The sequence below is a fragment of the Haliotis rubra genome, unplaced genomic scaffold (genome assembly GCF_003918875.1).
Source record: "Haliotis rubra isolate DU_JTF1 unplaced genomic scaffold, ASM391887v1 Scf128, whole genome shotgun sequence".
In the NCBI taxonomy this organism is placed as follows: domain Eukaryota; kingdom Metazoa; phylum Mollusca; class Gastropoda; order Lepetellida; family Haliotidae; genus Haliotis; species Haliotis rubra.
Window position 1 is genome coordinate 629823 of NW_025765203.1, and position 14117 is coordinate 643939.

At 42.4% G+C, this 14117-nt stretch overlaps 1 protein-coding gene across 1 annotated transcript in view; it reads left to right on the forward strand.

Moving 5' to 3' along the window:
* Positions 1 to 1860: 1860 nt before the first annotated feature.
* The window catches only part of LOC124266756 (mediator of RNA polymerase II transcription subunit 12-like protein), a 69996-nt gene continuing 57739 nt past the window's right edge, over positions 1861 to 14117 (forward strand). Inside the window, 10 exon segments of the mRNA XM_046701542.1 lie at positions 1861 to 1960; positions 3618 to 3680; positions 4258 to 4296; positions 11367 to 11471; positions 11962 to 12042; positions 12353 to 12509; positions 12747 to 12931; positions 13306 to 13416; positions 13552 to 13575; positions 13577 to 13695. Of these exon segments, the coding sequence (XP_046557498.1) occupies positions 1865 to 1960; positions 3618 to 3680; positions 4258 to 4296; positions 11367 to 11471; positions 11962 to 12042; positions 12353 to 12509; positions 12747 to 12931; positions 13306 to 13416; positions 13552 to 13575; positions 13577 to 13695 (980 nt within the window). The 5' untranslated portion in view covers positions 1861 to 1864.

A 14117-nucleotide genomic window follows, 5' to 3' on the forward strand; every position in this document is an offset into this window, starting at 1 on the left:
CCGGTTTTCATGTACAGTCGAATACCCCCTGTGTATAAGTGAATCATACTTTACACATACCACACCTACAACATCCGGTTTTCATGTACAGTCGAATACCCCCTGTGTATAAGTGAATCATACTTTACACATACCACACCTACAACATCCGGTTTTCATGTACATCGAATACCCTGGTATTTACTTTACACATACCACACCTACAACATCCGGTTTTCATGTACATCACCCCCTGTGTATAAGTGAATCATACTTTTTCATGTACAGTCGAATACCCCCTGTGTATAAGTGAATCATACTTTACACATACCACACCTACAACATCCGGTTTTCATGTACAGTCGAATACCCCCTGTGTATAAGTGAATCATACTTTACACATACCACACCTACAACATCCGGTTTTCATGTACAGTCATACTGTGTATAAGTGAATCATACATACCACACCTACAACATCCGGTTTTCATGTACAGTCGAATACCCCTGTGTATAAGTGAATCATACTTTACACATACCAGACCTACAACATCCGGTTTTCATGTATCGAATACCCCTGTGTATAAGTCATACTTTACACATACCACACCTACAACATCCGGTTTTCATGTACAGTCGAATACCCCCTGTGTATAAGGAATCATACTTTACACATACCACACCTACAACATCCGGTTTTCATGTACAGTCGAATACCCCCTGTGTATAAGTGAATCATACTTTACACATACCACACCTACAACATCCGGTTTTCATGTACAGTCGAATACCCCCTGTGTATAAGGGAATCATACTTTACACATACCACACCTACAACAAAACGGTTTGTGGAAACAACGGTAAAGTGTTGTTTGTCTCGCATCCAAGAACTTCTTAAGTATAGCACATGAAGTGGAATGATTCTGCTCCATGCTCCAACAAATTTAATGAAAGGAAACAAAATGCAGATATCATAAATTGCAACCGACAAAAGCTCTAATACCAGGCTGTTACTTTTTTCGAGAAACGTATGAGTATCCACATAAAGGGACAGTATTCCATGCATCCACAGCTGACAAAGAAACGTGCACGGTATCTCGTGTCTTTCAACAATCTGGCATTGTGAAATTTGTACACTGCTTCGGGATATTATAACTCGTGATCGTTTCAGGTTTTTCTTTGTTGTTTAACGCCCCATGCTTGTCGTAAGAGGCGACTAACGGGATCGGGTGATCAGGCTCGTTGATTTGGTTGATGCATGTCATCGTTTCCCATTTGCGCAGAACGATGCTCATGATGTTGATCACTGGATTATCTGTCACGACTCGATTATTTACAGACTGCTGCCTTGTAGCAGGAATATTGCTGAGTGCGGCGTTAAACAACAAGTCAACCAACCAATGTTATAAATTCATTTACTGAGCATCAAATAGGTGTACGTATATACAACCAAACATGGAGGACAAGTATTATGATAGTATTCGTTGAAGTGTATACAGTTTAGTTGCCCGAAAAACTGAAGGGTCGTTGCTGTTTTGATAATATGAACGGAACTTCATTGTAAAAATAATAATTACACGCATTCTAAAGAATAAATGTATATAATTGTAAACAGACATTTGCCTAAATGATTTGAATATATCTAAGCAATTACAAATATAGTTTGGTTCATGGTCTCAAATAATTCCAAATTGTAAGTCTGAAAATGCTGGCACTGCTTGGATACATTATTTGAAAATCAGACTGTAATCATCAGGGATATTTTCAAATAATAGCATCCGATGGGCATCTCCCGTTCTTTTTACTTAAAATTACGGGTTGTCAACACAATTTCGTATTTGAAAACCATTCCTAATTTTAGTAATTTCCTGTTGTAGCGGCCAAAATGGCGGCTTCTCATCCAAGTGAGGAGCACCGGCCTTTGAAAAAACCAAGGCTTGGCCCTCCAGATGTATATCCACAAGTTCCGAAACAGAAAGAAGTCAGTACTTTTTGGAAAATATTAATTGCAACTCATGTCTATGCCCTTTATGGCTCATTTAACCTTGCAGTCGTCAGTAAACCTGACCTAGATTTACCAAAACATTGTTGACAAGACATGCAATGATTTATCTTATAGAGCTTCAGCTGTCGCGTTTTACATGATGTTTATTTCTAAAAACATGTATTCAAAGAGTTCGTATGTTGCTCATTTGTGTAGAATATAGAATAGAAACTGATAATTTCATACTTATAGCCTTGAAATCAGTTATGTCATAACTATTCAGAGAACAACCGTTGAATGCATAGTTTTCATGCAATACATAATCATGTTCAAGTGTTTCTTCTGAGTTCATGGACTTGGTGTTTATGTATTTTCTCAGCGTTATCTTAATATAAGCAAACGAACATGATGATTAATTCAAAGTTCGGTTCTCTGTCAAATTGTGAACATTGTAATAGTCAGCATGGTCAGGCCTCAGGGTGCGATTTTATGAATCAGCTGCCACCAAACCGCACAATAAAATCTCAATATGTTTCAAGATGAACGATTAAAATAAGAAAATATGTAGCATCTTTGATGTTTATGAATAATTGGGTTGGGGTTAAGGTAGGTTAACCCTCGGATCCTTGAACATGTTGAATGTGCAACTTTTGGCGAATACATTCTGTACAAATTAATTTAATGCTGATGTTGTCTTCATTATTGTCTCATTCATTGACGTGAATTGGTACAATTATTATATTAATACAATATTAGAGCTTTGAAATTGTACATTTGTTTGACATTGTAAGGCCAAACCAATTTTATTTCTTGTTTTACGGATCTGCCAGTCATATTTTTTCAAGTATAAGAAACAATACATAAATTAATTGTCCCCGATCAGAAAATTAAATCCTAATGTTTTTATTGGCCAAAAATGTAAACTTACAAGAAATTTTGTATTGTTTTTTGCCCCATATACACTTCATAAAAATAAATACTTTTAATATTTAGAAGGAATATTACTTTGACTATTATTTATTATATTTTTTTTTCCGTCCTGCCTTTAGGTATCTGAGGACAAAAATTCATAAAACAAAAAATACAATTGGTCTGGACTAAGGAGAAAATATGTTATATGCTGTCAAATAAAATCTCCTGTGACACCACAACTACATCACAAAGAGAGAAACATCTGTAAACTTAGTCATGTACTGCAAACACCTTCAAAAGAGAAGATTCCTTTTTCCTTTCATTTACTTTAAACCTGACACTGTTGACCAATTAATCTTAGATTACAGTGAAAGAATTTTGGGTGATTGTATTTCCTAGATTTTGATCTCTTAAAACAGCGATCTTCTGATGATGTATGAAAATTGATATGTTTTACATGTGACCTATACCTGTTGCATTTATTAAGAAGTTAATAAATATTTACTACATGTATTTAAATTTAGTCTTCGATAGTGAAGGAAATCAGTAAGACATTTGAATACAATGATAAACATTGTTAATGTAGAAAGAAAATTTAAAGGTTTATGTCTAATTTTAAAGAAATTGAAAGAGAATGGTTATAAAGAATGAATATGATGAAACCCAAATTAATAACCAACACAAACACTTTACTGCAATTAGAATTTCTTGAATTCACTTTTCTTGTTTTTTTTCTGCACAGGATGAACTTGACCAAGCCAGTGTTAAGCATGGCTTCAGCAACCAGTCATCCTTCTCCGATGAGGTAAGTTTCTGTCAGTCTTGGAATTTATTTTGATATCTAGGTCCATTGCCTTTATTTTGTACTTCGGTAGAAGTAATTCAATCACAATAAAAAAACTTCACTGAAATAACAGTTTGTCTTATTTTTAACCCAATTGCAATGAAATATTGTATCACACTGTATATGAATTTAGTTTGGTAACATTTTCAAGAGCAAATGCAGGTTTCTAATTTTAAGAGTGATTTAATACCTACCTACCAACAATTCTCTAACCTGTGGCTCATTGTCACAAAGTTGCAGGAATGTACAATTCCTATTACATAATGTGGATGTTACCTCAGTAGCTTAGTGATCAGTCCATGAGATCTTTAGGAACCGTCGCCAAGTTGTTGAAGGGTTACAGTTTGCTGTTAAGAGATCTGTTAGACACAAGTCATTTCACTAAAATACTTTTCAGAGTGGCATTACCATACTTATGACAAACTTAATCATATGCGCTTGATAAATCTGAAAAGTTGATCGTTCATGTTTCCATGGTTACATTCTTGCTCCTCCCCCACTGTCAACACACCTCAACTTATTCACTTTTCCACTTCAGTATGGATCAGAGAAAAATGCTGACATCAATCTGGATAAGGTAAGTAAATAATGATGTGAAAATCGCTTCTGTTTTTTTCCAAATTGAAGGTCCATGCTTTTGACAGATTAGTAGTAGTACTAGAGTGGGGGTTTTGCCGCACATGCGTGCTAAGAAGCTTATTTTTATGAAATAAGTTCCCCAGCCCCCCTTAAAAATGGCGTTGGTCTATCGAGAGGCATCCTTCGATGTGCCGCCAGCCTAGACCCAAAGTTCCGAATATTGACTGATCGGGAGTCCTGGTGGTGTGAAGGTAGAGCGTAGGACTCGTAATCCAGCGACACGAGTTCGAGACGGAGTATCGGCAGAAACTTTTGCAAATGAAACTAGCACCGTTGTTGCTAAGTTAAACAAGATGGTCGTCCAGCCTTGTAACGGCGGCCCTGGCAGATCCGTCTTTGCTAAGCCAAACAAAGATGGTGGTCCAGCCTAGTAACGGCAGCCCTGGCAGATCCGCCTGGCAGATCCATCGTTGCTAAGCCCAACCAAGATGGCGGCCAAGCTTAGCAATGCCGTCTAGACCTGACGTCAGAGTATTTCTCTGGCTGTGGCCTGTCACGCGGGAGCCACAATCAATTATTTTAAAATCGGGTTACATAAGCTTAGAAAGCAAACAGGGTTTGGACTTGATTTAAATGTAGCCGTAATATTCGGCGACGACTTTATGGAGTGGGTCTGCCATGAACTCGTCCAAGTAAGCTACGGAGTAGGTGGAGTACAGGGCGGTGCGTTCCCTGGTTGTCAGGCTGTAATCGGTTAACGTATCCATGAGACGTTGTAACCGTTCGATGCCCATGACACCTAAACTGTCGTACAGGCTGGTGTATTTTCCCTCGACTTAAGACTCGACGCAGGGCGGCGTAAATATCGAGGCCACTGACGTCCACCCCGACGTGTCTGCACAACTGTTTCTCGATCAATCTCCACATGTTGATAATGAGATACATAAGACGAATCTTTAATAAGAAGGGGGCAATACCGTGTCGTGAGGGACGATCATCAATTCCTCTCGGACAAATCCCCTACCCGGTCCGTCTTGCAAGTAATACAGATTCGGTTTGTCGTCTTTGATGTCCACTCGGTTGACGCGGTACGTTTTCATGGACCATATGGGGTCTGTGGTGCGACGTTTATCCCCTCCTTCGAGTTCACCGGGCTGGTACAGATACCTCACGACGACCTGGTCCGGTAGTTCTTTCTCTCGGCCGTGACTCGATGGCACAGCCGATTCGGTCGTCACAGATTTCATTCGAATGGCTTCGACTTGTCGAGTGACTTCGTTGTTGATCGCCGACACCACTCGCGGTAAGCGTACCACCCATTTTGTCGATCGTTTTTCTGGGTTGACCATCTCTTGGGCATACTGATGTCCGAACAAATGCTCAGCTAAAGTCCTGTTGAATCTTTCGACGATGGCTTGGCTTCGGTGAGCTCCGGCCACGCCTCGTCTCACCTGGACTTTATGCTTCGATAACAGCTGCGACACGGCTCCCATGAACTCGCGTCCGGGATCGACTTGTAATAGTGTGGATGCCATTGTTCGCAATTCATCGTTTGGTATCCAGGGCGACAGCGACATCTTGTACAGAGTGATGCCATAGATGTTGTGTTTGTCGCTTCTCAACGCGTTCATGGGGTGTTTGAACGTGCGTTTATCGAAGAGAGCCTGTTTGAAGAGGGTGTTTTGGATGTGTCGTTTCACCACGTATTTCTTCACCCCTTTGGCTCTTTTGATTTCGTCGTGATCGGCTTTCTTAATAGAATACATCTTGGGTCTCAATCCGATGTACTCGGCGATCGGTGTGTCGGCGCATTCATCCTTCATTTTGCCGAGGACCTTTTTATTGGTCGTGCTGTGTAGGGTGTGGTCTTGGGGGTAATCGCTGGTGTCGTACAAATCGATGTGTTTCACCATGTCCTAGTACACGTCCTCGATGTGTATATTCAACAACAAGGAATCCGTGTCCGTGTACAGCAGCTCGCATCGATCGCCGTACTGTGGCTCGAGTTGGTTGTAATAAAAGTCGTACATCAAATGTTTGGACAGGTCGAGAATGCTAATCCCCATGTAGATGGGTCGGTTGAGCTTGATGTAGCTTTTATTTATGTGGAGAGTCCCCAAGTCATTATCGAACAGTTTACTTCGATTGAAGGCCGGGCTGGCTATGAGTTTCCTGAGTTTTTCTTCCTTGTGAGATCGCACTAGTTTGACCGTCACCCGTTTTCTCAAGTTTTCCATGGTTTTGCCGAACACCGAATTGTTCATGAGTTTGTAGAGGTTTTTCTCAAAGTCGCTGGTGGCCTGTTTTCGCAGCTTGGTGTTCAGCCGAATGTAAGGTTCCATCAAGGGACTTTGATTAAATTTGAGCATCCGATGTATTTTTTTCAGCTTCATGCCCAGCGACAAGTACAGTTGCAGATTCCGATAGTGCACCACATACTTTTTCTTGTTCATCAAGTTCGGAACGAGTTATTCCACGTTTATCATTCCCGAGCAACGTTAGTTGATAGTCCGACATCCAGTCTCGGTTCACCGTCAACCGTTCGGGAGCCAGCGGATAGCTGTTGTGAGCAGCGTGGAGTTCTGCGGGAAAGTCCAAGTCCACTTCGAGGATGTAGCCTTTGTTCGAATCCGCCGTGATGCTCATGATATCGATCTCATCATCCAACCATCGTCCAACCCCCGGTGGGTAGAGACTGGCTCATGGCCCAGCCGTACAGGTTGTTGGCGTCGAGATACAGGAGGTGGTTGGTGGGCTTGCTCGAGTCGTAGCTTTCCACGTATTGGTTGTTGGCTTTCGCGTACCGTTTGGAGACCATGGAAATCCCACCGCGCATGCCTTTCTCGACGAACAGATGCATGTCGTAATCCGTGAGCAATTACAGTTTAACTCTGGTTTTCTTCAGCAGCGCATCCACAGGAGGCCAGGGCTGGTGTAGTACCAGGCAGGGTCGAGTTGATACTGTTTCAAACACGTCGTTCTGAACGTCAACACGGAGAAATTGAATTGATTCTGCCAGAATTGCATCGGGTTGTGAAACCAGGTGTGGACTGCCTTGACGTTCGTGACCGAAAGCCTATACTTTTCAAATACATCGATAAATCGAGCTCGAAAGTGGGAACCCTCCTTCGCATCCACCACGATTTTCATGTGCGTGAGATCGGTAGCACTTGAATTATCGCTTTTAGGATAAATCACTCCCGGCTGGTACTTGGGTGTAGCCATATTGAAAGTATACCGCAGTGTCCTGTATATGTGTAACATGTACATCACGCTCCCGGGAATCACGAACGGCGAGCCCGTTTTACTGCTGCACGCGATCGATAATACGTCGGGGGACCTCGAAGTCGCACTCTGCGATCTCACCTACTACACGCGATGGGCGAACATCAGTCAACGTCAAGGGAACAACAAGCTATTCATCGATAGCAATCGCCACGAGTTGTCCAACGGTTATTACAGTGTGTGCATGTTTAACGACGAAATTTTCAAACCCATGGGAGCCAGCCTCAAACTCAACGAGTTGAATGGCACGCTGACGTTCACGGATGGGAAAAAACCAATCTGATTCGGTAGGCCCTTGGCGAGAACGCTCGGGTTTCCGTCGAACAACGTACATCCCCTAGACACCGGGTTCGAAATTACCGAGCCTCCTGGTCTATCACAAGGTGTTCGTTCATCTCGATCAGGTAAGCACGACGGACAACATTCAAGGCGAACGCCTTTCCACACTGCTGAGATCCGTGCCCGTCAAAACGGAAAAGTGCAACGACGGCAGAACGGAATAGTTTTCGACCTTAAAGTACAAAAAGTTAACCCGGGGCAACATCGCGGAATTGAAACTATCCGTTTTAGATATAAGACATAAACCCACACATATCGGCTATCTAAACGCCACACTGCACATCAAACAACGATGACTCAAGCTTCGGGTCCAGGAACGGTCATGCAAATTAGAAAATGTCCTACCGCAGCGATCTCCGACCTCGGGGACACGCGCGGCTTCAACGACCCCGGGGTCGAAGGCAAAATATACGTTTTTTAGAATTAAGAAACAACACTTACAGGCGAGCGGCAGTCCGCTGTGGTGGTGGTAACCTAGGAGATTTAGACGATGTCGTCACTAGAGGTCTCTTAAAAAACACCCAGTACAATTTTGTCCTCAATGACAATAACAAATGGATGATGGTCCCGCATTTGATGGCAATCTGGGCGATTTAGATCATGTTGAGACCCGAGGTCTCTTAAAAAACACGTTGTAGCAGTTCGTCCTAACCGATGATAACCAATGGACGTTGATCTCCTCCCAAATAGACTGGCTACTCTGTCCATTGTTTCTCCCTACGTGTTTGCGGAGTCGAAGGATCATTATTTAACAAAAGACCTCAATAAGGGGATTCTCATCGCGTCTTAAGTCCCCTTGCAACGAAGGAGTGTGCTCGTGAGCCTCATCCCGAATAAAGCGGGTCATTTGCTAGCGAGTCAACCGGATAGCCAAAATACGAGTTTACAGTTGGTGCCTGAATTCGAAGAGGTGTCCAATGTCCTAGAAGGGATTCCAAGCAATTCAACGCTTTATATCAAAGCATCACCCGATCGAGATGTTGAAATTATAACGGGAGTAAACCTCCGTTGGCCTCGAAAACATCAAAATCACGTGTGCTTGATTTACATACAGAAAAACGTCAACGCTTACGCGAGTCTTGAAGGAATCACGATTAACACGAGAATACAACCGCGCTCACGAGGATTTTTCTACCTTCAAAAATCCATCTCATCAGCTTAAAGTTTACGCACGAGAAATTGTCTGAGAATCAATTGAAGACTCTTCAATAATACGAGCATAACCATGGCGACATGTCAAACCCGAATCAAATTGCCACCATCGCGTACTCCGATTTCGGGGACATGCAAGGATTCGACTAACCCGGTATGGAAAACGCCTTGTATGTCCTGCAGTTACAAAACAACGTGTACCAACAACGAGAAGTCATCGTCGAATTGAACTGGATCATCAATATCGTCCTGACCTACCCCAATCTCGTCATGGATCAGGATCGTTATATCCTCGAACTCAAAAACAATGGGATTCTACTGGGAAGTTTTATTCCGTTTCATAAAAAGGGAATGTACGCATCACCATTACCAGATCAAACGGGTTATATGCTAGTCCCTCACTCGGAAGACACAGCGAAATGGCTCTATTTAAAACGATATAGTGAAGTCCCAGACTCGTGGATCACTGTGATACCAGGTTCTACCCTTATTATCGACGTTGTTCTTGGAAATGCCTCCAGACAACTGGTGGGACTTCTGTCTGGAATTACCATACGCTGGCATGATCGCCATAAAAATCAACGCTGTCGTATTTATGTACAACTAGGAACAGCTTCCAACGCAAGCCTCGAGGGAGTCGAGGTTTTTATTGGAGATGACATTTTACTCTACCATGCTTTTGCATACAATCACGTGTACCTCATCAGCTTAAAGTAAATTCATCGAATATTGACGGCGGATCAATTGAAGCTTATTTCCTAACTTATAATATACTGGAGATGGGATTGTATCCGGCCATGGACAACGTGGCTCAAACACGTGAAACCGTGGATGGATTTCGCTTGCGACAGATCAGCGAAATTAAACACCAACTGGAATGCGATGTGCGACTCGGATTGCACAAAAAATACCATGGAGCCGTCAATGCTGTCGACGGTGTGGACACATCTCCTGGGCAGTTAGCATGGGATTAGGCGTAGCAGGCGTTGGCTTATTATCCACCATCGTGGCCACACCCGTCGTCCTCGGGTTAGAAATAACTGCCGGGGTATCGGGGCTGGCCGGAGTAGCCCTTAAATTCATTTCATGTCATCTGCAACGGAAAGCGCTGAAGTATGACGAGATCAGGGTTCTGGCCGAAGCCAAGTTAAGCACGATTTAACGATCATATTTCCACCGCGATCACCGATAACAAAATCTCTGAGGAAGAGTTTCGTTCGTTGATGTCGGAAATCACGAAAATACCACCGCATGAAAGAAGAAATTCGAACCAAGACTCGAAAAACCGCTGACATCGGTGAAGACGAGAAAAAAAAGCTCATAGAACAGGGTCGACAACAAATCATTCAAACCTTCCTTACCAAGAACAAACATCTCATCAAAGATTCACCTTAAACTGTATTGTTGATGTAAACATAACCTAGTAAAAAATAATAAACCCTCATCGTACTACTACTTTTCAAGAAAGCCACATTAGGTCAACCCGACCTTAGGCAGTCAGGCGAGAGCAGCTAGGCAACAGCTACTGTTTAGATCAATGCACATCAAGCAAACTGTTTTTTGTAGATTTTAGCAATGTAACTCATACGCTTTCCAAGCTTATGTAACCCGATTTTAAAATAATTGATTGTGGCTTCTAAAAAGTTTTCAGCGTCTGGTTTCAAACATCCTTTTCGCTACAACCAGCCAGCAACCCTAATACGGCCTTTTGCTTTGTATTCTATACCAGCGTGACCAGCCAGAGAAACCCAGATCTAGGCGGCGTTGGTAAGCTTCGCTTGGTTGGGCTGCAGTAATGGATCTGCCAGGCTGCCGTTACTGCTGGACCACCATCTTGTTTAACTTAGCAAAGACGGATCCCAGGGCCGCCGTTACTTCTTGTGTAACTTACCTTCACAAAAGTTTCCACCGATACCCGTGTCTCGAACTCGTCTCCCTCGCTCTACCTTCACACCACCGGTCACTCCGATCAGTCAATATTCGGAACTTTGGGTCTAGGCTGGCGGCACATCGAAGGATGCCTGTCGATAGACCATCGCCGTTTTTAAGGGGGTGCTGGGGAACTTATTTCATAAAAATAAGCCTCTAAGCCGCATGTGCGGCAAAACCCCCACTCTAGTACTACCATAGTACCTTTTGATACATTATGGTATACTGTTACCCTCATCACAGCAGCTTTTGTAAAATGACATCACTTTGAGGCTGATTGTGATTATGATTGGTCATTCACAGGTTCCTCCAGACCATGTTCTGCATGTTCAGTTAATGTTTTGTATGTGGCGTCTTCCTTAGTTTGGGACGCAGTTCAGCTCCATCATCACCAAGAAGATGGAGATCAACACATTACAAGACTCGAAGAAAAGACAGCAGCCGCCAATGAAGGACAATTTCTGGCCGGTAAGTATTGTATGGCTTCTTGACAATGCACATGCAGATGTTAACAGTGCCACATTTGAGACTGAGATGATTTGCAGATCATATAATGCATGATTCTTTTTGTGTAGTTACAGTTCATTCACAAACTGTTTTAATTATGTCACCCTGTTTAACAGGTTTACTTTATCACAAGTGTAGTCATGTATATGTAACTTTCTCTTTGCCACTGTTTATTAAGATGTTAATACTCTTCTTCCGAAGAGTATCATGAAACAAATGGTATTGTGACTTGAGTGCATCCTCAAATTGATACAAGATACAGTTAGAGGTATTTCCAACATTCAAAGCTGTGATCATCAGTTAATAGTGAGTGATAAGCCCTCTGTGTTTGGTGAATAAGGTGAATAACTGAACATAAGTGCCAGCCAAATGTAAGAATTCCACAGATAATAAACTATTGAAAATAGCTGTTTGATTGTGTGTTCTATTGAGAAAATGTTTGTATTTCCAGGCTGCAAGGAACAAGATTGCTATGGAAGCATGGTTCAAGGATCTTGCAGGAAACAAACCACTCGCTCATCTCAGCAAAAAGGTAATTATGCCTGTGTATTCCTTTCAACATATTATCTGCGGTACTGCATGTAGTATACTAGTAATGATCATGCAGCATCTACATCCTTCATGGCACGAAGCATGTCACTCACGATGTCTTGGTACAGACTTACAGATTTCACAATGAAATAAGGAAAGGTCGAGAAAAACAAACCTTTTGAATGCAAAGGATATTCACAGTGATTAAATTAAAGTGGCAACAGATTCAAATACAACACTGACAAGATGTGCTTTATTAACCCCAAGAGTGACATTAAGTTCCTGTCAATGTATACGACTTGTTTGTTCAGGTTCCCACCTTCAACAAGAAGGAGGAGACGTTCACAACGCTATGTGACTTTGCTGTTCCCATGGTGCGAGCAGCCTGGTATATCAAGATAACCACAGCACATAATATGGCCTCAAATGAAACCCGGAGGAAGAAACAAGCACCAGATCTGTCGCTAGGTAAACAGTAGAATCTTGCAATTGGTTCTGACAGGATGGGCACGGAAGCATCAGCCAAGCCGATACAACAGAATTTGAATATTTATTGTGTCGATCATGACCAAAGTAGTATTTATCATTTATCATTAAGATTGCAAGTTTCTACATAATCATGACTATCTAAGTGTGTTGTGTGCAGTGATTCATCTGTGAGTAAATCCAGTACTTCTCAGCTGAATGTTTATGTGTGTTGTACAGCATGGACACAGGCGATCACCAAGTTCCTGTATGAGCAGCTCCAGAAGATTCAGGATGCATACGGTGGCGGTGGTGCCCCACAGACCAGCTTCCTGACAGCAACCCAGCCCCCAGCACAGGTCGACCTGGAGCCAGCCCTGAAACACTTCCACTACACATGTCGCTTGGCAAAACACAAATTTAACGTAAGTAGCACATGCTTCACTGATCTGGGTGCCCATCAGCTGTGTATTCATTCATCATGTCATGCTTTATATAATGGACCGCAGTCCTAAGTGCTGTTGTCCTGCCTGGTGTTGGTATTAATGATTTGAGACAAGGACTAGCCAGCTCAGAGTCGGTATTTTGGGTCTGGAGTGTCCATGTTTATTAAACTGCTGCTTGGTAATCTAGAACTAGTAGAAGGCAGGCTCCATAAGACCATCAAATCCCATTTCACTGTACCTAATCAATGTGCTATCTTTAACAACCCTTTTTATAATGCACAACTGAACATTTGCTTGCATTTTGTTTTCCATTCTTCTGTAAGACAGAAAGTAATGAATGTTGTGTTATTCAGGAGGGTTTGCTGGACCACCAAGAGTTTCTCAACTGGCTCATTGAGCTCCTGGACAAGATCAAACAGAACGATGACACAGTTCTCAAACTCATCCTAGCTCAGATTGTTCAGGTGAGGAATGAAGTCCACATGTTTCATCATAACATCATCTCAGATATCTCTAAGCTTTGAAAGTGAGTGTTTTGGGACATTTCTTTATTGTAGTGAGGCATTTGTAGATTTAGATATTTCATGTTTTGTTTTCAGTACCTGGATGAGGTGACACTTTCGGGCACTGTTGTCACGGAAACTGGCATACTTCTGTAGTCGGAAGCTGGCCCAGCTGTGCAGTGAGTCCGGCTGCACCTCGCCTCGCACACAGTCCCCCATGCTGACGACTAATGGCAATGGGTAAGTCTTTATCAACAAAGTTAGGCGGCCCTAAGTTCAAATAGTTATCACAGCAGTTGATGAACTTTACATTCTGTTTCAATCCGTGAAGATCCGGGTTAGAATTGATCTTCAGTAACCCATGCTTGTCGTAAGAGGTGACTAACGGGATTGGGTGGTCAGGCTGGCTGACTGGGTTGACACATGTCATCGTATCCCAATTGCGTAGATCGATGTTCATGCTGTTGAGCACTGGATTGTCCGGTCCAGAGTCAATTATTTACAGACCGCCGCCATATAGCTTGAATATTGCTGAGTGCGGCATAAAACTCAACTCACTCACTCATTCTTTTTCAGAAGAAGTCCTCCTTGGGGTACATATAAGCATTAAAAAGTCCATTTTAAATTCCTACGACAGTTGTAACTATACTTGAATAAAATAT